This window comes from Siniperca chuatsi, linkage group LG17, assembly GCF_020085105.1.
Source record: "Siniperca chuatsi isolate FFG_IHB_CAS linkage group LG17, ASM2008510v1, whole genome shotgun sequence".
NCBI classification, from domain to species: Eukaryota; Metazoa; Chordata; class Actinopteri; order Centrarchiformes; family Sinipercidae; genus Siniperca; species Siniperca chuatsi.
The window spans coordinates 12,144,045-12,170,043 of NC_058058.1; the positions used below are offsets into that span (position 1 = coordinate 12,144,045).

The following is a 25,999-nucleotide window of genomic DNA, read 5'->3' on the forward strand; positions in this document are numbered from 1 at the left end:
CATCAGAATCTTAATGTGCTTGGAGAAGAGTCAAATAATTTCTCTAATATTAATATATAGCACTGTTACGTTTTGAGTGACCAAATCCAAATGATTTAAATGCAGGACATTATTTAATTTACTTATTTGGGATGCTAAAAATGTATTTATTAATACAGACTAAACTGCTATTGCACCATTTTATGGTAGGCCAACAACTCCACTGGATATTTGAGCGGGAAAGTTCATTCTTGACCTTGGAAACAGTAGTTTGACTAAAATCCTCTTACAACTCTACTATAACTGAGCAAACGCCATCCGCTGAGGGAGGGAGAGAGAAATGCTGTTGAAAGGTCCAGAAAAGGCTAATAAGATTGTCGAAGTTCACTGGATAGGTTTGCTTTCTGCAACAAACGTTAACACAAACTTTTATTTGGGTTCTCTGTAGGTTAATGTCACACATTTGGACCTACCTGGACTTCGGTATTCTGTTAACACAGCTTTCTGTTTCACATTCAACATATGCATGTGCTAACAGGTGAATTGTGAGCGTTTTGCTAATGTAGATCTTTGAATGTATGAATCCACACAGTTCTGGGCAAATTTCATATTTGGCACTTAAACAGGTTTATGTGGTCTTTAATAAATCTGAGGGGAAACTTGACTTATTTTCTGTATAGATTTTACACATACTGGCAACAGAGCGAGTGGAGGAGCCTGCTAGTTGGATTTAGCACTTGACCGGGATACAGGGCACGTTTTTTACTCTGTTCTTTCTTGTGTTTTACAGTAAAATTATGAATAGAAAAAAACACTTGTTTCCGCCCGGTTTCGAACCGGGGACCTTTCGCGTGTGAGGCGAACGTGATAACCACTACACTACGGAAACTTGTTGTTAGATTATCATGTCAAAAATAGTATTGACAACACCATGACTACACATGACAACAATTTCGGATATCCCTAATTGAGACATTTGTATGGCTAGATGGCATCCATCAGTTAAATTAATTTAAGATTTGTGATTGTTTTCACTTGGTGGCGTTGACGTTAGCATCTAGGAGCTCAAACCTCTAGCAGGCAAGAGGAAAAGCTAGTGAGTAAAACATTTCAGTCTTCAGTCCACAGCTTCTTTCGGACCGAGGCCAGTTAGCTACCTAACGTTCGTGTATATCATGGATGTATCTTATTATTATTATACATCCATGGTGTATATAGTTATGTATGGCTAACGTTAGCCAAAACTTCACCGCGGTACGAACGTTACCGAACTGTGATTCTGAGGTTGTTCAGTGACGTCATTCTCGACCGTTACAAGAGGCACACCGTCAGAACAAAACATCACTTAAACTCTGGATTATCTTGAGTAACCGGGTCATGATTTCTAGAAAGAGACATTGCTGTTGAGTTTTTCAAATTAACTTTTTATGGCGCTTTAAGCACCGCAAACTGAGTGCCATCTAATCCCATTATATTCAAAAAAACGGCAGACATCTCTACGGCCGGTATCTACAAAACTCAGCAACTCACACCAAAACAATCTAGATGGATAAATAGCACTACAGGTTAAGAGGAAAAATATGTATTTTTGATTTGGGGATAAACTGTCCCTTTAATAACTCAAGTAATAAGTGCCAGAGTTTAATAAAAGTAAAATATTTGGGTTAACCCTCCCCCCACAAGTTAATCAAATGCAGAACATCATGTAGATTTCTGAGGGACATTTTTAGGTGGCCAGTACAAAAGGGAAAAGCACTACAGCATGTTTTATTGTAGGCATATGTTTGCAATTTCCAAGGCTTTAGGATGACTTTTTAAAATTCATTCGTTGCCAAAAAACACAATGTAAAACGTAAGACCCTATCCTTAGAGAAGCTTTTCACTATGTAGGATATTCAGTTATCTACTCCAGTTCTGGCTCATTTCTGACAGACCACATTCTCGTTTGATGGGGCTACTGACACATTTTCTCCAGTGTCTACATTTTGTCTCCAACTCTCTCCCCTTGTATTATAAGACTTGTCCGCCTCCTTAAAAATTTACTTGTGTAGCTTCCTTTGTTATTGCACCTTACAGAGTGGACACAATCAGGATCAATCATAATAGGCTCACAAAAATAAGAAATGAAAAAACACCAATACTGTTATTGTCCACCAACTAACCACATACCACTACTGTTATAGAGACTATATCAAGGGGTGAACAAAAAAAGTGAGACAAGGCAGAAGTCATTTTTGTCGTTTTATTGTGTTTTCTTAAAAAACAGCTGTTTTAATCAAAGAGACCGAAGCCCATGTCATCGTCAGACTCCTCAGACTCTTCCTTCTTCTCCTCTTTCTTCTCCTCCTCCTTGGCTGTAGGGCAAACAAGACAGGGTATGGTTAACAAAGTCAAAGATGCAGGATGTAAAAACTAGCTTTTGTAGTTTAAACACATGGCCAAAAGTAAGAGACTGGCTTTTCACAGTTACTCTAGAAGATCAGGGTAAGCTGATAGTTCAGCTGGGTTCCCTTATGGTGAGAAAAAAGAAGTTCTCCTTCCAAATTGAGAAAAGGTTGATGTTGGTATCACTTGGAGCAACGCCTTAACCAGACCAGTACTAAATTAAGAAAAGCCATGCTACACCACTTCAGTTACTGAACTGGTCCTAAATCTACACCTCAGGCCAGGCGCTTTTCAAGCTCTATCCTGCCTGAGGAACTCAGTTCAGCCACATCTCCTCCCTTTAATCTGTATTCAAAATGAACTAAATGAGTCCAGCTCAGTTGCAGTAACACAAACACTAATGAAAATATCTGGAGCACTTGAATGTTAGGCCCATCTAAAACCTTCTTTCCACTTTAAACCACTGTTTACCTGGGGCGTCACCAGCAGCGGCAGCAACTCCAGCAGCAGGGGCTCCAGCTGGAGCTCCACCTCCGGCTCCAACGTTGCAGATCAGGCTGCCGATGTCAATGCTGTTAAGAGCCTACGAAATGACAACATTCACAGGTCAGAGTCCCTTCATTCACATGTCCAGGGCTTGTTCGGGTGAGTGATGCACAGACCTACATAACTAAAAGCCACGGCACTATTGATCATATGTAGAGCGAGCTTTTCTGCAATTCAGGTTTGTGCTGGTAACTTACACCGAGTAAACCCTGGTATGAATTTGAAATACCTAGAAACCGTACCACAGTACAGTCAAATCTCCTACACAGACCATTTGCAATCTTTTAATTCAGTATGTTCTACCTGTGCTTCTGCCACAGACTAACTTCTTGTCCATGAAAAATAATTTAGGAGCTGCTTCTCTCAGTCAACAGAAATCTGGTTGTATGTGACTGCAAAAGCAAGCCACGAAGTCCAAGGTACTCTGCCATTTCATAGTTTATTAAACTGTTGTGGACGAGCCACTACTCCATCCTACTGGTTTAAACCCTGCATGTGCACCACCCCTTCGTTAAATTTTATTACAAGAATCTCTCCACATCATCATGGTACAACTGCAGTTTATGTATGAGTGTTGACAAAGTGTGTGTGTTGTTGTCTCACCTTGGCAAACAGACTTGGCCAGAAGGGCTCCACAGTGACTCCGGCAGCCTTGATCAGAGCATTCAGCTTGTCCTCCTACAAACACAGAAAATAGCAATTGTTAAATCATTCATCCTTAAATAACTAGAAGTGACTTTATGCAAGTTTCTGTACAAAAAATAAAAATATGAAAAGTTAGGAGCGACCAAAGTCTTCTATTACTGCTTCACATTAATTTGCCAGTTTTATTATTCTACGGATATGTACTTCAATGCAACAAACACTGTAGTTGTGCTTGCTTAAATAGATAGCTACTTTGCTAATCAAGTACTCATTTAAAATCATATCTAATTTTCTGGATTCAGCTTCTCAAATTTGAGGATATGCTTCTATTTTGTTTTATATTATAAATGTAATGGACTTAGACTGTTGATTAACAATACAAGTGATTTGAAGACATCACCTTGGACTCAGACACTTTGGTTAGAAGTATACATATAATTATTGAGATTGTTTATTGCTACAACACCAGGGTTATTACATTATCTCACATGCTATATTCCGATTTATGCAGCTGTTTGCACATCATATAGATGTTGTGCAGCATCCACGTGTACCAAACCTGTCAGGACAACGTTAGACAACTAACTATAGTGTTATGATGAATGAAATAAAGCAGACATACACTAGAACGTGATAATACACAGTACTTAACCACCAACACCGTTATTTTCACGGTGATAACTTTGCCCTTCTGAAAATAAAAAGCATGGTGTGCCGTTGATGAGATTACCAAGCTTAGCATTAGCTAGCAACTGTCATTAAGTGAATGACTTATCTTGAACTTCAACTGTTAGTTTAGATGTTTAAGACGTGTGGCGAGTAACAACAAATAGAGCCACATGTTGACAATACTCATGAATGTCACAACACAGATAACCGCTGCCCTGATACATAAACGCGGCCTAACGTTAGCAACAAGCATGCCGCCATTTTAGCCGGTAATGTTATATGGAACAGTTTGGATGCCTTAACACCTAAAGTCGTGTTTCAACAGACATAATACTATCCCAGTTTGACAGTAGAGTCCTTACTATCTTCTCAGCTTTATCATTTAGGGTTTTCACCACCAGCACCAGACTGCCGAGGGTCCAGTTAAGAGGTATTGGCTGAGCTGTCAGAGATAAACAGGGGCACTTACGGTGACGGTGACTTCATCGTCGTGGAGGATCAGGGCCGAGTAAATACAGGCGAGCTCAGACACGGAGGCCATTGTAGATGTTAGTTTTTATGTTTGTTGCGTTGGATGCCTAAATTTGACGGTGCTAGTCGCCGGATTGTGGGCCTTAGCTTCGGATGAAGAACCAAGCACCTTAGGCACGTTAACTTCCTACAGCGGAAAAGGGGAGAGAGAGGGCGGGAGCTTCCAACATATACTATGCGTCAGGGCTGCGTGTCTCCAACGTCAGTACGCACACAAAGTGACGACAGACGTAGTCCACATTAAAATAGGATCACTTTTCATTCTGAAAAGTTCCCGCTATTTTTCATTTGAGCATGAATTGATTTATACAATTACACAAAACAAAAGCCTCTATACAATTAAGCACCCAGTATTTTTCCGATTTTTATTCTTATTTTTATATCTTTGCTTATTTTTTTTTTTTTTACAAATGTGTCATGTTTCCAAGGCAGTTCATACACAGCCTTCCCCCTGTATTTTTTTCTTTTTCTTTAAATAAATAAATAATTTCATCTTTATATATCTATTGTATCTTTTATCTATATGTAAGTTTAAATAAATCTGAACAGATGAGTTTGAAGTTGAATACTAGTTAGTAGTATGTACCAAAGATCTAAATGTGTACATATAGTGCACTTTATCAAACCTCTAGATAGAGGTACCATACGTTTTGAAATCTGACACTATGCAAGCCTATATGTGTGCTTTGTGTAGTTCCTGCTGCTATTATCACTTAAAATGCAAAACTGTGAAGAATATGTACAGATGAAAAATGTCCAGAGGTTTTAAATCCACTGCAAATAACATGTTCTGTCAGTCAATTTTATTTAATCTCAATCAAAAACACACACATTACAATAAGTAAAACCATTTCAAGGCAAATTTCTGGAAAAGCTCTCCTGGCTGCATTTACACAGGAACAGAAAACCTTTGATTGAGATCTTTGTACACAGACCTAATATCTCCTGATATCTGAAAATGTAGTCAGCTGATCCCAAGAAGTCCTTCTATTTAAAAAAAACAAAACAAAAAACAATAACATAACATTAGAACTATGGCATAAAAATCAAAATGTGACTGAAAATTCGGAAGCAGTAATACTTTCCTCAAGTCTTTCCATTTACGGTTTCCCTCACAATGTCAGTGTCTATTTGAAAACATCAGATGGACCATTCATGGTGAACATACAAAGCTCACAGTTTAAAGAATCATTCTCACATTTGGCACTAAAGAATTTTCTTGGCCCTGATATGTAAAAAAATACTTGAGTAGGTAAAACTACAAAACTAGAGTGGATGGAAAGGACATAATGGCTTTCAGTGGTACCGTCCTGTGTTACAGTGTAATAAAAGTCAGTATCATTTAACGAGTGGACAGAGCAGGTGACTCAACTCAATGCAACAGATTCAGGAACTTTCAAGCTTAACATTCTAGAATGTTCAGGCAATTTAGCCACACCTCCATGGGAACAAATCAGAATCTTCTATCTGCTTCTACTGCAGCTCAAGATTCTGGAACGCTCAGGAAATGTATACCCTTCACCATGGCAACAAATCGGAATCTTCTACTTCTATTACAGCCATCATATGTGCATAGGTGGAAGGTTCATTAGTAAATATCTTAAACATTAAAAGTGATGCATTTGAAATTACTAATTTGTTGTTACTTTTTAAGTGCCTTTTTCTTTGACTCCTGCCTCAGTCATTTTTAAGCATATATAGTATATTCTCGCTTTAACAGGTAGGTTAAATGGGGTCTGTCGTTCTGGAATTGGTCCCAGGGTTAACATATGTCTACACATTTATACGTTCTAAGAGGCAAAATGTTACCAGCCTTTTCACTGAGCAATATTACAACATAATTAGCATAATTTCTAGAAAAAGCATTCAAATTCTGCATCATTAATATTTAACTGAGCTAACAATACATCCACTTTCGTAGAAAAGGTTTCAGTCGTAGTCATCTGGACACTGTTTTCAGAATCAAGACGTTTCAGCTCCCATCCGGAAGTCATTCTCAATTGTGAAAATGGTCTGAGAACTCATAAATTTACGCTACTCTGTGTTGCTTAAGCCCTGCCCTCAGGGAGGAGTCTTCCTGAGTTAAATTTCTGAGTTCTCAGACCATTTTCACAATTGAGAATGACTTCCGGATGGGAGCCGAAACGTCTTGATTCTGAAAACAGTGTCCAGATGACTACGACTGAAACCTTTTCTGCGATGGAACAATCCTGGACGAATGAGGGACTACACCGTCTTAATACATCCACTTGTTGTCCACATGTCTCAGTACTGCCCACCTTTGCCTAATGCAGCTTTCATGTTATATTGGAGTTACCGTAATTACCAGTTTCCGACTTGTAAATAGTGTTCACTTCAACAAAACTCAGATTTTTCTGAAAGCTCTGATGTATCAGACTTGGCGCTCATGGAATAATATGGAATAATAATATTGAAAATCGATATATATTTAGATATTGGTTCCTCAAAACAGTCTGAACCAGGCTCTTCTGAAACTGTACCCTGTCAATTAATTGGAATTTGTAAACATACAAATGTTTACAATAATAATAATAATAATCCCTTTTTGACATTGCAATGGAAATTCTGAAAATAAAATATTTACAGTGATTCTCAAGAGGGAACTTCAGCTTAAAATTGGAGTCCCACCCAATGTAATAAATCATATTTCACTCTTGCCAATTCAGTGTTTTCAGACCCAAAGCTGGAAACCAAGGTAAAAAAATCTCCAGTGATATTAAAAGGATGGAGCTGTTCTAATAGACAAGGATAGTGACTTTGTGGATTGACATGATGTCTGAAAAATAAAAAAAGGGAAGAGCAGAATTTTTGGCTGAGTAAGCTCGGGGTTGCCACCAATATCGATTACAAAAGAGTTGCTATAGTCATCAGTTTACTCTTTCATACCAAATCTGACGTGGTAGACATGGTCATAGTCGTGAGCAGGTTGCTGGCCATTCACACACACATTAGAAACACATTTTTTCCAGGTTGTTGTGTCAGTTTGAAATGGGTCAGAGATTTATCTTATTGATCGCATCACACACTGCAAAACAGAAAAATACCTCTACAGACTGCAAAAGGCGGATAAGCAGATGTTGACCTTTCAACACTTTGCACTATGGGACGGGGTGAAAAAGTCAAAAACCACAAGGATGTTGATGCACCTGGTCCATTTACAACTGACCAGAAATAAAAAATAAAACTTCCAGGTGCCTCTGGATCATTAAACCAGCTCAGCTGATACCAAATGAGAACAGTGGATCGAAGACAAAACCTGCAGATTCCAGATCATGGAAGCTAATAACCCGTCTTTCCTCTCTAGTCCTTGTGAGTCTTTCCTTTGGGGTTTTCATCGTAAGAAACTCCATATTCATTTACTCTTGTTTTGTCCACTGGGTAGAGCCTGGGTAAGGGAAGAGAGAGTTGTAGGTTAGAAAACTGTTGGGTATGTTTTGTTGGTGATTGTGTGTGTGTGTGTGTGTGTGTGTGTGTGTGTATGTGTATACCATCTCTGGTAGAGGTAAATGAGAAACACCACATCGTCTCTGAAACAGGCCAGTCTGTGGGACGTTGGCATGGTGATGATGAAGGCAAACACATCGTCGATGAAGGTATTGAATGCCTGGCAACAATCAATCAATATCAATCGGTTAATAATTTAAAATAATGCACCAATCACTAATAAGGACATTCAGTGACTTAAATAATCTATTTAACATTTGAAAAGAACAATGCTAAAAAATGGTTGTTATATCAAACATAATTAAGTATCTGTTAATCAATCATCTGTGGCAGAACAACACAATTTTTAAGCTGAAAATTTGGTGACTGATCAGTTAGTACTAATATAACAACAAATCTCTAAATCCAGACTATCCACTCATTAAAACATGTTAATCAGCACTCCCTGTAGTAATGGAATAACTGACTAACTGTTCTCACCTTGTACGTAAAGGCTTTCCAGGGCAGGTGGGCCACAGATTTCAGCTGTTGAATTAAGCATAAGTCAGTGGGATGTTTGAAAGCCAAAAACAGTAAATCAAATTAAATGCAATGCTGTGGTGCAATTTATGTTTCCAATAACTTTGCAGCAACGTCTGAACAATTTTATGTTTTAGCGAGCACACTTTCCCAGAAGATCTGGAGCTTAAAGTTTAAAGGTTCTCTGTGAAGCACACACAATGCGTTCCGGTGAATAACACTGAATGTAAACATAACTTTTCTTTGTTTGTAGCAGTTATTTTCGACCCTTAGAGTTGAGATGTGGCACACATTTTGAGGTAGTCTTTATGATAAATGTATTTTGTCCATTACCACATTTTAAAATTTTATGAAAAGTAAGACCACTCTCACGTTGACCATGATGAACTGACCTTATAGTTGACAAACAGTTGAGGAAGCATGAAGAGGAAGCCAAAAGCATATACACCTGGAATGGTGAAGAAAATATGGAAGAAATAATGTAAATCAATTGCACAAGGATGTAATCAACTTGTAATTCTAATGCTGGTAATAATGAACTGGTTAGTTTATTCAGTAAAACCGTTAATACCATTAACCAAACTGTTGATCAACCACGAGTACCAACTAAAACAGAGACAGAGAAACAAAGGGAGATAATCATATAGTGACCGGTGAGACTGATGACATTAGTTTAGACACACGATAAGTAATCATGTAAAAATTGTGCATGTTATGTACACACACAGACCCCTACCTCTTATATCGTAGGAATATTAGAGCATACATAGCTCCTCCGATACACAGTGGGTAAAGGAGGTATGAGAGATACTTCATGGCCTACAGAGAAACACAAGGCATATAACAATTAGTGTACATCATTGAGTTACAACATAACCTATACTGTCCACATATGTATAATAAACCTGTCTCTACAGACTGATGTTTCACTCATGCTTATGTAGAAAGTATGGTTTATTGTATTGTCGATGCATGTGTGAGTCTATAGTGTCTTACCAGAGTATCATACTCTTCTGTTCTCCTCTCTGATTCATCTAATTTCCCAAACTGTTCCACAAAAAGGAAAAAACACATTTATTTTCTTTATCTGTACAGCTGTGAGGTGAGTGGATCTGAAACATGGGAAAATACTGCGGCCAAAAAGACAATTACAAACTTTATGTGTATTAGAACTGCCCATTGTAGCACTTAAATAAGGCCAATCGTGTTATCTATTACAGGTGTATTAACCTACCAACACTACTGCATCAAAACATTTGTTTCGCTTATTCGTTTATCATGGCTCCAAAATGTGGCTGTGGCTCCAGTACCTGTTCTGCGCTTTCAGTTTCAACCCACAGTAATTTAGCAGAGAGCTCTATTAAAGCAGCAGGCAGAGAAAATTAATCAAATCTACTCAAAGAAAAGCTGTGCAGAGGAGTGAGAAGAAATGGTAGTGATGGTCCACATATCAATTCGTTTACCATTTACAAACAGTCAAACAGCGTAGAGCAGCCTAGATAGGCAAGATTTGATTTGATAACAGAAAAAAGATCAACCAGTTACACACAGGTGCACACACACACACCTACCAGGAATGATGGTTTGCCTCCTTTCCAGAAAACCTGAATCTTAAAGGCCTTCTTCACTTTCCATACCTGCAACAAAAAAAAAAACGCAGCATATCATGCATTAATCAACAAGAATCATAGTATTTATTTTTATAAATGCTACTTAACATCAAAAGAATGATGTTAAGTGATGTTAAGCTGGAGAATTATATCAAGGAAAGGGGTGTCTCATTCCCCTTAATTGAGGCTTTGAGCTAACTGAACTTTGCCATATTTGACAAACTATTTTCAGGTGTCAGGCAGTCACTGGTGGGACATTGTCTCAGCACACAGGGAAGTGTTGAGCTGAAACCTGAGAGCAAATTCCCTATTTATTCATACTTCTATTACTGCTGTGCAATATCCACCACCTCATAATCATCTTAATAAGCTACATTTAACTTGACAGTACTCATTATTGCACTATTACTTATTACTTATATTATTACATTGTATTATACCATACATACTTATCAACCTCTAAATCCACTTTTGTACATACACTTATTATAGCTGTTATACTTATATCCACTTTGTACTTAATTTATCTTAGCTGTATTATAGTGTATTATATTTTGATTTGCTTAGTACTTCTATTCCTTCTATTCTCAAGTGTGCATTGACGTGATGGTGAGCAGCTGTAACAAAAGACTTTCCCCTCTTTATTTCTGATTCTGAAAATATTGTTTTCAATATTGTTATTTGTGTGAACATATTTTTATTATTCTTATGTACACCAGCAACAAAAACAACATGAGTTCTAAGACTACAAATGTAATAGTACCAGTTTTGAGTAATGTATGAGTTGAGCCTCTCACATGTCTAAATATTTAATGACATATTAATATATGTCATTACATACATTTAAATCCCACACACAAAAAAATAATTCCATTGTGAATATAAATTCTCATTTCAGAGATATCACATATACTTCGATTGAAGATATCACAGTTGGATTCATGTACATGTTTCTATTTAGTTCTGAATGCATGCAAGTGTGTATTTACGTGTATTTTTAAGTGTGTGTTTCCAGTCTGTGTGTACTTACTTCAATGATAGTGCCGATGCCAGCAGGTATGAGGACAAGCAGGCTGGTCTGCTCGTCAAACAAATAGAGGAAAATCACTATTGTGCTGAAACATCGCCAGAGCACTAGAAAACAAAACACACAAAATGTTATGCTGTGACGGCTTTGCCTAGGTTACTGCTGGTCAAGATTTAATCCTTTAATCCAGCAGATGATACATTTTCCACAAGTTTGATGCTTTGCAGGGTTATACTCCATCATATTCTGATATACACAGTTCCAGTGCAGGACAAAGGTTTGATCGAAGAATTAGAAAGCTATTCCAAATCATTAGTATAGGCCTCTTGGTTATACTGCTGTGGGCGAAACAGCAGATGGCTAATTCTTGCCATTACCTGACAGCAAGCATGCAAGAGCATCCCTTATTTTTGTTGCTGAGCATAAGGAAGCAAAGCGTAATATCTGGCCACCCAGCAGTTCATACTCACTGAGTCAGATTATACTACAACACACCACTGATTCCTGGTTTCTTGTAGATTCACTTATTTTACACATTTTTCTGAAGGACTGACAGTTACATACTGTATTGTACATGCTCTATTCAATCAGTCACAACAAATCTATAGTGTGCAGCTGAACTCCATACTTTTCCAACTTTGTCATCTGTTTTGTGTGTGTTTCCTGACCAATATTGTGTTTTTCATTATTTGAATGGTGTATCAGCAGGTCAGTGAGAACAAAGTTACCTACCTGCTTTGCTGGACATTCCCACCATGCTTTTCTTCTGCTTCCAGAAGCTGATGTCGTTCTTGAATGCCAGGAAGTCAAAGAGGAGCTGAAAAAGCAATAGACAAGACATATACGTTGTTGTTGATTTTTTTTAAAACACTCAAATTTGTCAAGCTACAGTTTACTGTTAACTGTCCATAATCAGTACACCTCAGTGCTCCTTTATCTTTCTTTTATTATTGAGGTGTCAAGACTTAAATGTTTCTTTTTTGTGCTTATGTTAAAGATGAAAGCCAAGAGTAAGTAAAGGTTTGCTTTGTACAAACACATTACACACTTAATGCTGATTTTATGTGCTGGTTGGAAAAGTTCTACTTCAAAAAAATCCAATATGTCTAATCAGGAATGTATTCACATGCTATTATGTCAAGAAATCAAAATACAAATGATAAACAAATGTACCAATCTTTGAGCTCTATTCTATGTTCTTCTGTTCTAGTGTAATGTGGTGTATTAAGACTTACATGGAAGGCAGCTACAAAGAAGGTCAGAGCCAGGAAGTACAGGTTGGTATCCACAAAGATTCCTTTAATCTCATCAGCATCCTTTTCTGTGAAACCTGCAACACATACAGGGAGACAGACAGACAAATATACATGGTATTAGAGTATAAGGCTTGTAGACAGAGTGAGTGAGTGAGTGTGAGTGTGTGTGTGTCTGAGAGAGAGATCAACATACCAAACTGCTGCAGAGAGTAAACAGCGTCTTGCATGTGGATCCAGAATCGTAGCCTCCCCAGAGAGATAGAGTCATAGGAGATGGTCAGAGGGAGCTCCATGGAGGTACTGTTGATCTCCTACACACACACACACACACACACACACACACACACACACACACACACACACACACACACACACACACACACACACACACACACACACACACACACACACACACACACACACACACACACACACACACACACAACTACTTACTTCACATACATAATCAGCTTCTCAAGTATTGATGTTCTGGTACTCTTTAAAGTTTATATGTGAAATGACAGATCAACATAATCGTATCTTATAGAGTCAATATTTTTAGATGTGTTATGGCCTCCAAACATCTGTAAACTATTATCATCCATACTTTGTTTGCATCTCACTGCATCTCTGTGATATTCAGGTGAGACAAGCTTTGGCTTTATATTATTCTGATGCAGGAAGCAATTCAGGACTGGGGTCAGTGAAAACAAAATCAACAAGGATCTGGTTTATCATACCAGCCTTGAATCACTGAGTTATAGTATAAGTGTTTGCATTTTCATCTAAACAAGTTCAGTAAGAAAATGAATAATAGCAAAAAAAATAGTGCATTTGGAAATCTGCCAATGAGAAACCATCCGACAGTCAATAAAAGAGTATTATATAATATTTATTTAAATGTAAAAGTTACCACAAGGTCCTTGACCCGGTTGCTGAGCTCATCGACAAACAGCAGAGGTAGATAAACCATCTTCTTACCATTTTGGAATCTGAAACACAGAAAAACAAAACATCCTCTGATGCCTCTGGGTGCTAATTAAAAGCTTTTCTAATAATTGTATCGACATCCAGTCTGTGCTGTTGGTCTGTGTAATCCATTGCTCAAATCTGTCTCACATTGCCTAAATTATAATACCAGCATGCATTGTGTTTCCAAACCATACCTAGACATTCTCAGAGAGTGTTGTATGTGTGTGTATGTTTTGTCTGTATCCACTATCTTACACTCTGAGGTATCTGTGGACATCACTAGGCAGGTATTCTCTGTCGAACAGGAAGTGGTCGCCGACAATGTTGAGTGTCAGGCGGGAGCGCCAATGGGAAGTTGGGTGATCTGACGTGGAAGTGGGACCACCTCCAGCTCCACCCCCTGCCGCAGGGTTTCCATCACGCTGTTTCTTCTGCTGGGCTTCTTCGTTCTCACCCTGTGTGATCACACAGACAGGTGCGAAGAAATTTTACTCCCAAAATCAAACGCCCGATTAGTAACTTAACTCTTCTGTATCTATAGTGATAAGATACAGATACTACATGTTCTGCAGTTAAGCTAATTGTGTATTACAAAAATGTAAGTAGTCAGCTGAGAAGTACAAATATTAATGAAAATATTACAAAACAACACCTGCTACAACTAAAAATAACTAATAATATAAACTGTTTGAACAAATTCTCAAAGGGCTTGACATACAAGAAAGAATGCATGAATATAATGGACAAATAATGCCAGTAAAAAAGATCAAACACAAAGTATTTTTTAACAGTGTATTTTTCCATGAGTTATATAATCCAGCTACCTTAAGCTTCTCCTCATGCCCTTAAACCCCCACGTCTTTATTCAGAAAACACTATCACTTTCACTTTCAGCCTGAACTTGCGAACAACTCAGTACCTGTGTTTTATCCTCTCCGGATATCAAAGAGATTTCAGGCAGTTTAGGGACCATGTATGTGGTGAGCTGAGCCACCAAGTGGACCTGTCGTGAATCCTGCCACGGAGTGACGCCAGCTTGATGGACAAAAATTAGTGCATATAAAGTTCCATTGTTACGGGTCTTCTTAGGGAGGGAGACATTTACTATCCTGGAGGGAAAAAAGAGAGAAAGAGGGAAGAGGATGAAAGGAAGGATGGTATTTTTTGGATATACTGTATATCAGATTATGATTTATGTATGCTTATGCATGCATCACACTGGTTTCCTTGGAGTGTCATGTCTTAAAATCTTTAAATATCATAATGTAGTCAATATCATAATAAAGTGTTTTAAACCTTTACAGTTCTTCAACAAAAATGCCTTGTTATCATTAAAATATGACTGCAGTGAAGCACATTCTACATGTGTTTTAGTTCCTAGCAAGACTGATATCCATTCTTCTGAATAATGCACTAATGCATTGGGGTTCATTAAAGTTCAGTGTCCATCACCTCGTTTACAGCTTTGAGTCTGACTTAATCAATCAGATCTGAGGACAGAGACAATCCATTTACCAGGCTTATTACAAGTCATTTCTATTCTATGTGAAATCTAAAAAGTGAGAGTCCCACCAACCTCTCAAACTTGCTGTTGACATCAAATGTTTTCTCTTTGTGGATCAGGGTATGTCCTCCCTCTGCATTGGGCCGCAGTGTAGTGTAGATACTCAACTGGATACACACAGAGACATATTACAGATATTATTACATTTATACAGTACACTACTGGCCTCGTTCCTACCCTGCCAATTAAACCATACCACCCGCACAGACAGCTGAACAGAAAACATGCTGGAATCAAAAGTGAACATCCACCTCTTCAGATTACTGACCTGTAGTTTCGGGTTCCCTGCCAGGAAGGGTGTGATACAGTTGTCACCTTTGGGGCTGTCGCAGGGTTTAGTGTACACTATCCCGTACATCACCCAGCAGGTGTGGAGCACGTACACGACAAACACCCCCACGATCAGGGTGGTGAACGATGTTTTCAGGAACATGATGCTAGTGTCGTCTCGTTACGTCGTCTCCCTTGGCTAGCTGAGGAGCTGGGCCATATGTCTGCAAATGAGGAGTCATAGATAGAGGCTTAGTGTATAGAAGGATGTTTATCCTGGAGGAGGAATAATAAAAGCCAATTGCTGACTGTGCTCAACAGCTTGCAGAGGCCTCACTTCTTAATTCCAATAACCAACTTGTCATCCGGGAAATTGAATTACACTACATGGCCAAAAGTATGCGGACACATGAACAATACACCCATATGTGACTGCTGAAGAACTAATTTCAAAACAATCAATGTTACTAGAACAGCCTTCACTCTTCTGGGAACGCTTTCCAGGAGATTGTGGAGGCTGGCTGCAAAGATCTGCTACCATTCAGCTACAAAAGCCTCATAGGTTGAGCACTGATATTGGGCAATAAGGCCTAGCTTGAAATTCATTCAAAAGGCGTTCTGTGCAGGTCAGTCAAGTTCTTCCACTCCAAATAAAAAACATTTCTTTATGGATCTGGCTTTGCACGGGGGCACTGTCATGTTGAAACAGGAAAGGACTTTCCCCAAACTGTAATTATGTGTCCACATACCTATAGCCATGCAGTGGTTCTCATGAAATGTTTGATAACATGCTTTCATGCATGTAACAAGTCTTTGCCAAGCCTTTCAATAAGTATAGGATAAGGCTGGTCAAGAACATTTGCCAGAGCTTGCTGATCCAGGTTTGTAATTGCTATACTACACTATACAAACAGCTGATGGCAGCACACATCTAGACAAAACATTAGATGGTGGGGTGATAAGAGTACAAGCCTGATATTGACAGAAAAAATATATTCACATAGATTTTTACACGTGGAATTTCAAAGTAACAGACTTATTGTGAACACTTTGGCCAGCTACTGGTAGAGTTGTCAGACTATCTGCCATAGATTTTTTATTTGCCTGAGGTTACAGTAAATAGCCACTAGTTATTTGCTGGTGGTAGTAAATTAGCACCATTTGATAGATTGTAGGTGGGCTAGAGGCAATCTAAAGCCCTTTAACTTACTTAAACTATGAGACACTTGCAGTCAAATTGTCCATATGGTTGCTTCTATTTGGTTTTGCAAGTCACGATCAAAGGATTTGTTTCCTGCTGTCAGTGTTGCCAGGTTTCAAGGTTTTAAACGCATTTGTCTCTCATTTGTTGTAGCATATATTAAAAGTAAAATTCAGACGTAACGTAACCTACCGGTGTTTAATCTGTCAGGCTGTCAGTGACAGGACACTCTCAGCTGGATCATTGGCTGGCTATCCGTTCATTCAATTTAACGGTACCGATCCTGCCAAACGACATTTCTTCAAAACCGTCCACCGTTTTAAGCTGAAGGCATCTGCTGTCTACTCGTGTGGCCTCTCCATTCGGGATATAAACAGGTCTGGCCAAAAATTGTTAGCTGAAAGCGTGAGGTGGATTTATATTTCCGCCATTCACTTCCTGGTTGCTTTCTTGGACGGGATTTGGGGAGTGGTAACGCGAGACTTCTTCTTCTTCTTCTTCGGAATGTTTTATGGCGGTTGGCAACGCGAGACTTCACGTTACTGAGACGGTTGAAGGAAAGAACCATAGATTTAGACCACTGAACAAAACATTTATTTAGCCCAAAATAAACAGCTATTATAAATTATTAACATTTATTGAATATTACCTGGAGATATGAAGACTTTTAAAAGGTAAAACAGTTTATGTTAATATGTTAAAGTTATGGTAATGGGCCAAATACACGTAAGTTGTGACAATACACCATACTTTACTCATGGACTGCCAGCTGATTCTGGTTTATACATAAACATTTAATTGCATTCGGTACGAACACAACACGTTGCTTTACCACTTGAAAATTTTGTAATTATTTTACACGCTTATACAGTATTTTGTTTAATTGCTACGGCAATAAAATCAATAAATTAATGGAAGAATCTACAAAGAGCTTGCGTTTTTGGGTGATATCAGTATCTGTTGGTTAGGCTAAGTGTTTCTAATGAAACTCTTAACTACCAATTTCTTACAGGATGGTGGTGTGTACGCCGCTACACACAAACTACCTCTTTAAAACAGGCTGCCGTGACCCGGATTCGAACCGGGGTTGCTGCGGCCACAACGCAGAGTACTAACCACTATACGATCACGGCTGGCCATCTACTCTGGCAGTACAACATCATACAACATTTTCCTTATCAGCAATAGCGTTAATTTAATTTAGATAATAGATATTGCTCTTAAATAAGAAGTGCATTCAACTGCTGGACTTATACACATTTTACGTTTGTATTCCTATCTTAATATTTGTATGCTTAGCGTTTTATTTCATCACAGTTTGCACCTGTGATACTCGAATCTCACAATGCTGAACCTTGTTACCTGTATGCAGTGGTGGAAGAAGTATTCAGATCTTTTACTTAACTAAAAGTACATAAGTAAAAGCATCCAAATATACTTGAAGTACCAAAGTAAAAGTACTTATTATGCAGAATGGTCCATTTCAGAATCATATATATTATATAACTGGATCATAATTAGTGATACATTAATGTGTACATCACTTTAATGTTGCAGCTGTTAAATGAGGGACTAATTTGAATGACTTTATATACTGCTTAACCTATAATAATATATCATAATTTATTAGTTGATTTATACTTTGTATTTATCATCTAAATTTGCAAAGTAACAAGTAACTACATCTATCAAATAAATGAGTAAAAAGTGCAGTATTTCCCTCTGAACTGTAGTGGAGTAGAAGTATAAAGGAACATAAAATGGTAATACTCTAGTATTTAAGCCTAGTTAAGTACAGTACTTAGATACGCTTGTCCACAGAAGGGGCCTCTTACCAACCAGCAGAACCAGGTTTTACTGTCTGCATGATTTAAGAAAGCATCGTTCTCCTGGTCATCGTCTTTGATTGAATCCCGGCTGGTGGTGATGAAAGGACCACGTTTCTTTATCTGACATCTTCTCGTCTATCTCTGAGTCAAAACAGGATGCCGTGACCCGGATTCGAACCGGGGTTGCTGCGGCCACAACGCAGAGTACTAACCACTATACGATCACGGCTGGCCACGAAGTCTGACAGATGAAAGCCCTCAATGAACGTAAGCAAACTTCATAGAATTTGGTACAAAAAGCTCAAAAGACAGGTATAATTATAGAGGTAATTAATGTTGTGTAGGCATATTTTTTCAATTACAAATCACACACAAAAACTGTAAATTGACAATGAATGCAACAGTCAGCACAACCAATTAAATCAAAGCCTCAAAGCTGACAAGCTAAATTTTTAAATTTTTTTTAAATTATTTGCTCAACTTTTTTGTCCGCTGGCCATTTGAACTTAAGTTCAGAAAATCATTTTATCAATTCATTAAATTATCATACAAATTTAATACAAATGTAAGTTGCATCTATTAGATGAAATGTTACATTCCGTACATGTTAGATTGGCATCTATTATGTGGCTATACTCTCCAATAACCATGTACAGAAATCAGTGTGGTGGTTGTCATTACTGTATAATGACTCATTCACAGTATTTCAGAGATGATTATACTGTTATTCCAAGCTCATCCAGCTTTGGTTGTATAAAACCTTCCTGTCAGTGAGGCAGCTTCCCACTCTGTTGTTGTCATCGGGGTGTTCCGCCAAACCTCCCTTTGACTGTGGACTTATTATCATGCAGGAATAACTGATTTCCCTCATAGCAATGTAGGGAATCAATTAATGTATCTTACCTGCATTATAGTGTATTATATTTTAATTTGCTTAGTACTTCTATTCCTTCTATTCTCAAGTGTGCATCGACGTGATAGTGAGCAGCTGTAATGAAAAAGTTTCCCCTCGGGGATCAATAAAAGTATTTCTGATTCTGATTCTGATATTAATTAAAAACACAGGTTATAAAAGCACTGTTATTTAGTACTATTATATAGTACAGAGGTTGTGTGTTAAACAGAGAGAGTGAGAATAATAACCTTGTCAATACAGGCTCATGGAGGGTTCAAGTTGCCGGGGGGTAAATGATTTAACAGCTAATACCAATTTCTTCCCCATAACCTTAGGGCGGGAAAAAATATAAATATTTATAAAATGATATAAAAGTGCATGAGTGATTTTTTTATGCCCTTGCTCTACCTGTGAAATATTCTTAGTACTATGATACATCCATTCACCTGTATTTGCCCAAATCTACAACAGGCACAGTGACATTTAATCAGTGACATTTAACCAGACACAGTTTGTCCTTAAGTGACATCCTAACCTACTTTAATCATTCCTGTGCTGAAGACGGTCGAGCTCACCTTCCTCTGTGAGTTCAGGCCGGTGGCACTGATCTCAATCTTAATGAAGTCCTTGTGTCTCTCAGTGTTTATCTCACATGTATTACAGTCTCACTCCTTGACCCCCTGCAGTTGGACCTACAGGGTGCTGCGTCAACATGGTCCTACAATTTGTCCACAAACTCCCGTAACCCCAACAACTCTGCCATCAGGATATTGGAATGTGTGGAATATACAGTGAATTCAGCACCATCATCCTGGAAGTGCTATGTGGGCAAATTTCCCAGCTGAACATCACTTCATAAATCTGCTGGTGGATATTATTAGACTTCCTTTATCAACCGTGACCCCACCTGTCTTCGCTGTATCACTGAGAGAGATGTGTTGCTCTATCCTCTACACTACTCCCTCTACACCGACGACTGCATGTCTTGCTTCCTGTCTGTCAGATGGTCTATGACCCTTTTGGGTAAAAGACTGTCTCTGATCTGCCACCAGCAGCAAACTAAAGGTGAGGATGCAATTGCAAAGAAAAATGCTAGAAATTACCCACTAGAAACTTATCCTTCTAAACGATATGACTAACCTTGAATTATATGCCCTATGGTAATTTGTTTTACTTGTTGTTTGGTTGTTTTTGCTGTCCTGCTTTATTGTCTGTTAATATTTTGTTTCGATTACATTGTCAGCTGAATTTGATGTAAACTTTATCTGTGTCTTTTTTGCTGTTTTTTTATACCTTGAAACCAATGTACTGTTAAAAAAGTACATTTACTCAAGTACTGCACTTATGTACAATTTTATGTTACGTTATAATTCTACTCAACTACATTTCTGAGGGAAATAATGTACTTTTTACTCCACTACATTTATTTGACAGATATAATTACTAGTTATTTTAAAATTAAGATTTTACATTAAAAAACATACAGTGAGCTTATAAATTGCACTACATTGGCTAGTTTTTGACGTGTGACCTCTTACAAAAAAGCAGAGTCTACTTGGGGGTTTTACATTTCTTTGAGTTGTTAGCACTTCATAAGAGTGATTTCCTCTTTAAACCTCTTAGATGGTTTCATTTAAATAATGGCTTGAGGCCTAAAAAGGTAAAATGATCCAATATTTCACATAAAAGTAAAGTCCAAAAAAAAAAAGAAAAGAAATTTACGTAGCAGAACTTTGTATTTTCTTCGTTGCTACCTCATTCATCATCTCACGACCCCTCAGATTTATCTTGCAACCCTTTGAAGATCCCGGACCCCAGGTTGGTAACCACTGGATTAAACTAGCTAAGTGTAAATAAAGTAGTTGAAACTAGCTCCACCTTGACCTGCTACAACAGTGAAATGCTGCTTACACATGAATGCATTAGTGTTTACTATCTAATAAAGTAATGTATAATAATTTATCAGTCACAAGGGCCATTTTTCTGTAGAACCAGTACGTTGATACTTTAAGTACATTTAGCTGATAAAACTTCTGTAGTTTTACTTGTAATGGAGTATTTTTGCATTTTCGTATTGGTACTGTTACTTAGATAAATGAACACTTCTTCCACCGCTGTGCATTTATCAATGGAATTGGATGTCCACGTTTATCATACAGCCTAATATTTGGAGTTTTATTTTGAGGACTTAATCCATTATTGCAATGATTGAAACTCGAACCAAAAAGAGTGCATGAAGAAAAAGGGATCTGCCTTACCATCAACTGTCCCAAAGTACTGAAATACTCAGTCTGTGTTTCTGAGCCTTTGGGCGGAACAGCATGTCAAGAACAGAAAAGAGATATGCAAAGAAAAAATGGCATCATTTAAAATATATGACCAAGAGAAGGGCAGGACTTTCCCCTGATGCATTCCACGCCCATTTACTTGTCAGATGTGATTAAAAGGTTTCAGCCTATCCCATACCAGTGATGTACTTGTTCCCTTCCCCCAGGAAACCTGAGTCACATACATTAGCTAAATTGCAGAATTTTTGGTCCCCTATGAGCCAGAGAGCAGGCGGAGATCCTCAGGCAGATCCTTCTAATGGTTCCTCAGTCCCAGTTTGAGACTAAAGGTGACCGGACTTTTTGCTCTCAGGGCCTTCCGACTCTGAAACACCCACTTGGGGAATGTTACGCTAGGAGATTCAGTGTCTTTTAAATCACTTCTCCTTTTACTTTTATTCACAAAAAGTCATCTGTTAATGTCATGTTTTTTGCTTTAATGTTTGTGTTTAACCTATTTTCTTTCGTAAGTAGTAAGAAAATACATTTACTCAATTACTGTACATAAGTACAAGTTTTACTCAAGTATTTCCATTTTCTCCTACTTACAACTACTTTATACTTCTAGCCACTACATTTCAGAGGGAAATATTGTACATTTGTTTGACAGTTATTTTTCAGATTAAGATTTTAGATACAAAACTTGTGATCGATCAGTTTACACAATATGATGCGTTTGTTACAGATTAAACAGCCGAATAGTATATGAGGTTGTTCAAATTAGCTCTATATCAACAAACAGCAACATTTAAATGCTTCTTACATGCTTTAGCAATAATCATCCACTAATACATTATATGATAATATAACTCTGACAGGGACCATTCTGCTGCATATTGAGTAATGTTACTTTTGATACTTTAAGGACATTTTGTATAGTAATAGTTTTGTACTTTTGTTACAGTAGGATTTTTCATTTTAATGGAGTATTTCTACAGTGTTGTGCTACTTTTACTTAAGTAAATGATCTGAGTACTTCTTCCACCATTGCTTTAATGTTTTATTTTGTAATATGACCTGGTTTGTAATGTTTTGCTTTATTTTCTTTCTGTTATTTTCTTACTTTTTTAAAGGTGTGTGCTATCTTATTTTTTTGTGACATCACTCACATTATGGCAATGGTCCAAAGACCATATTTAAGCAACAAAATATTTGACTTCAGATTCCTCTAATAATTAGACACTGTCCATTTTTTCCAAGAAAAAGCCACAGTTTTAGCAAGCATGTGCTCTGCTGAAGTGTCCTTGAGCACGACAATACCAACTCAGTGAGTGCTGATCTCAAGCTGACACTGCTGATGTGAATTTATAGAGTGTAGCAATGTTTTTCATGTCAAAATCATAACTCATGTTTAGAAACATTTTATAGTTTGAGATTTAGTCTGAACAATTTCATATATTCTTATAATAACCTTGATGGTAGTAGTTAAACACTTCACCACTCAGTGGCGCAACTGCTCCATCTACAAAAAACAGATGGCTTCAGTTGTGTCATTAACCATTCTGAGCCTGCAATCGTCTCTCTCTCTTTCTCCTTTTCTGTCTGTCTGTCTCCGTCCTTCCTCAATACTCTGCGATGATCCATAATCACCACTCCGTGTGTCTCCATCAACATCCATCACTCTTTATGGAGTTTCGCAGTCAGGGGCGCAGAGGAGAGAAATCGAGAGAGAGAAAAAGACAGCCTTCCAGTCAGGGGCAGAGAGAAGGCTACTCAGCACTCTATTTCCAAATGACCTCCCAGATAGAAAGAATGTGTCCCTGTCCACACATTTTCAATTGCCAGTCTTGGGGTATTAACCAGACACCTTTTGCTCACCGGTCGGGAGAGCCCGGCTGACCCGCTCCCTTTATTTGAATAAAATGCCTTATCACAAATATATAGTTCCAGAGACATATCACCTTTCTCTGTATTTTTTCTGAACCAAACCATTGCAGTCAGATACTAAATGATATTTAATTATTTCATCCAGATACAAGGACTTTAATATGTCCACAAACATGTGGGGAGGTAGGTGGTAATGTACTTAGAATGAAAGAATTCCCTGGACATAATTAGAATTAAAGCTGCCATATGTAACTTATAAAAGAAAAAAAGAGAAACCAATCTGGATATGTCATAGATATACGGTGTTTTATGCATTGTCAGTCTGTTTTGGAGGAGTTTATATAATTTAATAAATCTGGTGGAGTGGCTAGGGCTGAGCTCCGCTGTGGCAGCGAGAAAGAAATCCCAGAAAACACAAAGAAATTAAATAACAAGTAACGTTAAAGGTGCTACAGACATGACAAATGACACAAGTGAGGATCAGCATTGCAGTTTTTTAGGCTCTACACATCAGCTGGGAGGCTATAAGTCCGTACATGTATGTGGCACTCAACTACAAAGACTCTGTGTGTGCCTGACAGCTCCAGCACTTTGATTAAAGTTTAGGAGGTGGAGCAGAGGTTAGTCACACCAGCAGGGGAACACTAACTCTGTGGATGTAGGAGTTTCCACTCGTATGACAGGGGGCTGTCATGGGGGCTGGAGGCACACTATATGAAAAGCTAAAAAAAAATGCACTGCTTCTTGTGCTGCATTAGACTGACCACCAACATAATATACTGTAGGCGTGTGTGGCGGTGTCAAAAATTCATCACATCAATCTTACGTTCTACCTGTCTTCTGCTGAGACGACAAAGACGGCCTTTTATACAATTATTGTATGAGGAGCATTCGTGAACAATGTAAAAAACAGGGCCAGTCGTAACTTTCTGCACTCAAAGCATGGACACATACAAATTGTCTTTATTATATAGACCTTTTCAATAATGGAAGCTGTAACATTTATGGCTCCATTTGTCTGTTAAATTAATGTATTTTTGTCATTCAGACATAGGTGTATGTTGTGTAAATGTTTGTTATGGCTTTATTCATGACTGGACTGTTACAGAAAGTGTACGAGAGGGAGCAGTGTTACAGCTGGAGAGCTGTAAGTGGTGAGTTAGAAAGTAATAATATCAAGAATAATGATATCAGAGTGTTGAACCCTTAAATAAATGACCATCATGAGCACAAGTGATGCTCATCCTGTTTCTCACAGTGATTACCCCCCAAAAAATCCAACCTTTACTTTGAATGTTCTTAAATATGGGCTACATTTTTAATAATACTTTGTCCCACATTATGAAAATTTAAACTTGGAGGAAAATTATGCTTTCTCTTCATCATCCTGTGCAGCATTTGGGGAGGTGGAAGTCCTGCCAAGTGTACAGGTGCATTAAAGAATCTTTCTGTGACACGTACACTGTAGAGATAAGGCTGGAAATCATTGGAGTGGTCCTTTAGGCAAGACAGCTTGCATCAGTCAAGCTGTAGCCGGTGCCAGACTTTGGAGGTTCTGGTTGTAGGCTACAGAGCAGCAACTCTCATCTGTGAGTGAGTGTAACTTTGTGAGTTTGATGCAGGGGTGTTGCTGAAAAAGAGCGAGCATGTTCACTCAACCTTTTCTGGGTCAATAACACTAAAAAAGCCACCATTCTCTCTCCTCTCATCTCAATCAAAGCTATTGCGTTAGTAATTTAGAGCGGGTGTAAAAGGAAAATAACTTGCCTCATTTAAATGCTAATTTGTCTTCAGCTGAAGATTCAGGACAATGGCAACAGGTTGGCAGAATATGGAATATATTGTGTGATAGCTCATAGATCATACACAAAGACAGTTTCCCAGCCACGTTTCCCCATAAAAATGTTTTATTTCTTCATGCATCTTTTGTGGCCCAGTAGTGCTGCATAAATACACAGGAACCAGTGGTCCGCACTACTGCCGTGACTGAAAATCATTACTGATGCTTCTTTTTTCAATCACACCTTCTCTGTCAGTGGTGACAGTAACCCACGGCTTCTGTAGGTTACTTTAGGCTGCATTCTGGCACTTTTTAGCCATGATGCCATAGAGCCATGGCTTCTTTGCAATTGATATAAGGAGCATAATTATACGCACATCACATGCAGGTGCAAAACTATTGGAAAACAGCATTGGTGAAAACGTGCATTCTGACTCCAAACCAAATGTCTTTAAATGGACAGCATTTTGATCCTCGTCAGGTCAGTATGCTTGGATACCACATCCATATACAGTATACACCAACAGAATAATACTGGAGTTTCCAAGTATAATACATTGGAGTGTTTTTTGTCATGTACAATATTTCAATGATTTGTTTCATGTAGCTTACAAGTGTATGTTTTAAAAAAATATTTTTTATATATTTTATGTATTAATGTCCCTGTATTTCTACTATTTGGGGTTACTGTACTTTTGATTA

At 38.0% G+C, this 25,999-nt stretch overlaps 2 protein-coding genes, 1 long non-coding RNA gene and 3 other non-coding genes across 6 annotated transcripts; 1 reads left to right on the forward strand and 5 right to left on the reverse strand.

Moving 5' to 3' along the window:
* Nucleotides 1–795: 795 nt before the first annotated feature.
* On the reverse strand, nt 796–868 carry trnav-cac. The gene has a single exon. It is a non-coding gene; the product is annotated as a tRNA-Val (tRNA).
* Nucleotides 869–2,207: 1,339 nt separating this feature from the next.
* rplp1 (ribosomal protein, large, P1) lies at nt 2,208–4,906 on the reverse strand. Its single transcript, XM_044172768.1, has 4 exons — nt 4,694–4,906; nt 3,514–3,588; nt 2,836–2,947; nt 2,208–2,333 (listed from the first exon to the last, which is right to left on the reverse strand). The coding sequence occupies exons 1-4, from the start codon at nt 4,763–4,765 to the stop codon at nt 2,251–2,253; spliced, it is 342 nt and encodes a 113-aa protein (XP_044028703.1). The 5' UTR covers nt 4,766–4,906; the 3' UTR covers nt 2,208–2,250.
* A 637-nt stretch (nt 4,907–5,543) lies between these two features.
* On the reverse strand, nt 5,544–17,096 carry clptm1l (CLPTM1 like). The gene is made up of 18 exons (XM_044172767.1): nt 16,832–17,096; nt 15,437–15,662; nt 15,181–15,275; nt 14,524–14,713; nt 13,860–14,059; nt 13,546–13,624; nt 12,826–12,943; nt 12,612–12,706; nt 12,109–12,193; nt 11,380–11,483; nt 10,311–10,376; nt 9,736–9,786; nt 9,476–9,558; nt 9,311–9,345; nt 9,132–9,187; nt 8,701–8,745; nt 8,265–8,380; nt 5,544–8,161 (listed from the first exon to the last, which is right to left on the reverse strand). Exons 2-18 carry the CDS (start codon nt 15,599–15,601, stop codon nt 8,077–8,079), a joined length of 1,668 nt encoding a protein of 555 aa, XP_044028702.1. The 5' UTR covers nt 15,602–15,662; nt 16,832–17,096; the 3' UTR covers nt 5,544–8,076.
* A 94-nt stretch (nt 17,097–17,190) lies between these two features.
* Nucleotides 17,191–21,321, forward strand: LOC122864949. Its single transcript, XR_006375356.1, has 2 exons — nt 17,191–18,735; nt 20,050–21,321. It is a non-coding gene; the product is annotated as an uncharacterized LOC122864949 (long non-coding RNA).
* Nucleotides 17,701–17,772, reverse strand: trnah-gug. The gene has a single exon. It is a non-coding gene; the product is annotated as a tRNA-His (tRNA).
* Nucleotides 18,626–18,697, reverse strand: trnah-gug. Its single transcript has one exon. It is a non-coding gene; the product is annotated as a tRNA-His (tRNA).
* Nucleotides 21,322–25,999: the final 4,678 nt, after the last annotated feature.